This window comes from Chaetura pelagica, unplaced genomic scaffold, assembly GCF_000747805.2.
Source record: "Chaetura pelagica isolate M959 unplaced genomic scaffold, ChaPel_1.0 scaffold147, whole genome shotgun sequence".
Lineage (NCBI taxonomy): Eukaryota > Metazoa > Chordata > Aves > Apodiformes > Apodidae > Chaetura > Chaetura pelagica.
Window position 1 is genome coordinate 757696 of NW_009954194.1, and position 3638 is coordinate 761333.

General features: G+C 43.6%; 1 protein-coding gene across 3 annotated transcripts in view; it reads left to right on the forward strand.

The window, feature by feature from the left end:
* The first annotated feature begins 454 nt into the window (after window positions 1–454).
* Window positions 455–3638, forward strand: part of LDB2 (LIM domain binding 2) — a 219975-nt gene continuing 216791 nt past the window's right edge. For all 3 annotated transcript variants that reach the window (XM_010003088.1, XM_010003089.1, XM_010003090.1), the window contains exon 1: window positions 455–754. In XM_010003088.1, the coding sequence (XP_010001390.1) occupies window positions 623–754 (132 nt within the window). In that variant the 5' untranslated portion in view covers window positions 455–622. The remainder of the gene's footprint in view (window positions 755–3638) is intronic.

Below are 3638 nucleotides of genomic sequence, written 5' to 3' on the forward strand. Positions count from 1 at the left end.
GGGCCGCCCGAAGCCTCGGTAGCCCCGCACGTCCCCTTGGTGCTGGCAGAGCCGCTCTGGAGGGAACCGTCTCGGAGCGGCTGAACCCCCAGCTGCAGGCGGCGGGGCTTGCCGTGGCCTGTGTTTATGTATTTTGTAGTAATCACATTTCTGACATTACCCGAGCGTGCTCCGCGCAGAGGGTGATTGGCTCAGGCAGCTTTTAAACCACCTATATGCTAGCAAGCCTTGCTGCCAGGTTCCTGAGGGGTCCTGGCTGGGAAAAATTAAACCCAAACCTTAGACCTCTGTCAGGCGGGGAGGAAAATTATATTTTTGAACTAGTCTACAGCGTGGACAGGAAATGACCCCTCCAGAAACTGCTGCTTTAAAAAGGAGCGGTGGTGCCTGAAGCTATCCAGCCTCTCTCTCTCCGGAGCCTGTGCGCTCCCGCTCCCTCTCCCCCCCCGCCTCCGTCTCCCGCTCTAGAGGGCTCCCCCAGCACTTCCCAGCCAGTGCGTGCAGCCTGGATGTGTGTGTGTGTGCGCGCTGCTACTTTGTACTGTGAAGAACACACAGCCCATGTGCTCTGTATGGATGTTGATGATACTCTGTGTAGCTTGAACCTCTGCAAGCAGGCAAGATGTCCAGCACACCACATGACCCTTTCTATTCTTCTCCTTTTGGCCCATTTTATAGGAGACACACACCATACATGGTGCAACCAGAGTACCGAATATATGAAATGAACAAGAGGCTGCAGTCGCGGACGGAGGTAAGTCCCTCAGCCTTGTTTTCCTGTGCATGGACCGTGGTAGGTTTCAGCCCGAATTCCAGCTGAAGCGTCCCATTAGACAGTACAGTATTTGCAGGCACGAACCCTAATTAATTTAGTAGTTTAATTGGGTAGTCCCTCATTATGTTTCCACGCAGAGCAACTCTTTGAGGAGATACCAGCTTAGGTTGGAATCTTGAAATTACAGTACAGCACTTCAGGATTGATTATAATGCTGGTCTCAGGAAATTTCTTTGCCTTAGTGTGCTGTTGTTGCTCAGGATGAGTCCTGCTGGAATTTGCAGCTATAATATTGCAAGGTATTGCATGAGCTTTTGCACAAAATTAATTCGGAAATTTTGCAGGGTTAGGTGGAGAGACGAGCCTTTTTCTGATTTTGTTTTCTAAAGTCGTTAAAATTAAAAACAAATGATAACAGAAAATGGGAGCAGAGTTTTAAAAACTTATACCTAGGCTGCACTTAAAGAGCACGTTCAGAACGACCGACAAGAGAAATTCGTGTTTACATTTAGAATGCAGTTGCTTTTAGCGAGAGAGATGATCGGTTCACGACTTTATCACATAGCTGTCAAAAGTACCCAATAATGTAAACTACATTCGCTGTTGGTTATGCTTTGTGTAATCTGTTAGTGGTTTATACACTCTGCCTTCTACACCCGGATCAGCCACCACAAAGAATATGCTGAGTAGGAAAGGGAAATACTTTTGTCACTTAAAGAAAAAAATAATAGTGGAAGCTGCATCTTGTTATTTATGTGGTTAAACAAAACACTTCTTAGTCCGTTGAAGTGTGAAAAGTGTGTGGACTGAATCAGGCTGCATTTCTGCTCATGTGTCTGTTTGTGCTGCAAACATTATTGGTGCTGTAGTTTTTCATGGTACTTTATTAGTGGTGCCCTGAAAACACTTTTTAAAAGTATTGATCTTTTATAGTGAACAGCTTTATACAGAGGCAAGTATCTGCTGCATTTGTGCCATAAAGCATGGTAAAGGATCTCAGATGGATCTGTTTGTTTTTTTGTAATTCTTTAAGAGAACATGAGGTGATCATCAAATAAAACACACATGCCTGAATTGTCAGCTAAGCCACGGAGAGTTTGTGACGTTTAATGTATATGATACAGCTAACGAGATGTGACCTGCTTTCTGATTGGGTAACTCCTCTGGGGTAACTGCTTTTCTGTCACTGTTATCACTGCTAGTCTGAAAATGTTTTTGTGGAGTAGTTGGTAAATGCACTTTGGGCTGGCTAAAAACTCAAGCAGTTTGTTGCTCCCAAAATCATGGCAACTGTTTGTGAGTTTTGCCCCAAGTTGTTGGCTGCAGAGGGTGACTGCTATGCAGATAGAATGAGGGGGGTTGGGGGCTTATTTGCTACTGTTTATTTCTCAGTGTTGTGCCACTCTGTTCCTTGCATTCCTGTACATATTAATATAATAATTTCTAGGTTTTTTCAAGCAAAAAGAGAAAATATGTTTCATTAAGTGATTCCTTCAGGGTTTTACATACAAGCTGTTCTGAAAAGCTGTCAGGGCCAATTTAGCCTTTTTGCATATTATTTTAGTGATACTTTTAATAATTGACCAGTTTCTGATTGCAGCTCCATTACAAATGTTGTGCTAGAAAAGTTTCTGAGGGACTTGGGAAGCAACTTCCCCGTGCTGCATTGCTGAGGTGTGCTGAGTTAGACTTCAGCACACTGAACTGCAGTTTTTGCTGTGGGCATTCACATGGGTAGTTGTGGGCAAAAAGTGTTAACCTGCTCTTCCTTGCTAGTACTGCCATAGGTTTCAGCAGCACTTTAGTTTGACAGACAGCTCTTAGTTAATGAATGCCTTATGCTCCAGCATTTCTTCTGTTTGCTCAGAGTAAAAATACTTTTGCTTTGTGATTGTTCAGTGTTTACATTCTGGATTTATTTTTTAATTTCTGTGCTGTAAGTGTTGCTTGTTTAAATGTATCTTTTAGCTGTCTTCAGCTCATATAATTCATCCTTTAATTAAAACACCTTTCTTAATAAAGGAAAAATAAATAGTTTCCTGAGATGTTTAGAGTGACTAGGTGTGGACAGCCTGAAAAGATTCATGCTGGCTTCTAGGGCAGGTTGGGAGTGGAAGTTTCACAATAATTTTATGCACTTCCAAGCATGTTTGGGACTGGTAGCTAAAGGCTTCTGGAGCATATATAACTATCTCTGAGGTTTTTTTAATCCAGACCAATGGAGCCCTGTATGCCATGGAAGGAATGTGTTTATGCTGTGGGTGATAGAGCCTGATTGCAGAACGTTTCTCTTCAGGCAGTCTCTGGAGTAATGTAGGCACTGGTCTCTGAAGGAGGCTGCTTGTACTCTGAGCCCCAGGGGGTAGGTGAGCACGGGCAATGCAAGTTAAGGGGGAAGGAATTACAAAGAAACTCTCCAAAAGACTGGAGGTAACAAGATGGCAGAGCCCACTTGGAACCTGCTTTTGGAGAGAGCCAGTGGCAAGTGAGGATACATTACAAAATGGGAACCTACAGCTCTTATCCCAAATATATCCTCGAAAAGCCTGTTTCTGTTTTCCTACAAAATGAAAATGTTCTTAATAATCCTTTAGAGTCAGATTCCCTGCTGTCCCTTGCAGTGGTGCAAGTTCCAAGGCAGAGCAAAAGGTACATAATTTAATTAAGTTGTACAGAGGGTGGATGGACAGCCTATGAAAGGAGTATCTGCATGTCATGTCTATCTCTGTTTCTCCCTTCCATCTGTTTACCCCACCTTTGCAGTGAATTCCTGCAGCTGCTCTCCAGAGTTTACAGTTAGGTGAAAAGCAACGGGTAGAGACATGATTAGGGAAACCACCAGTATATGCCATTTCCATTCCTG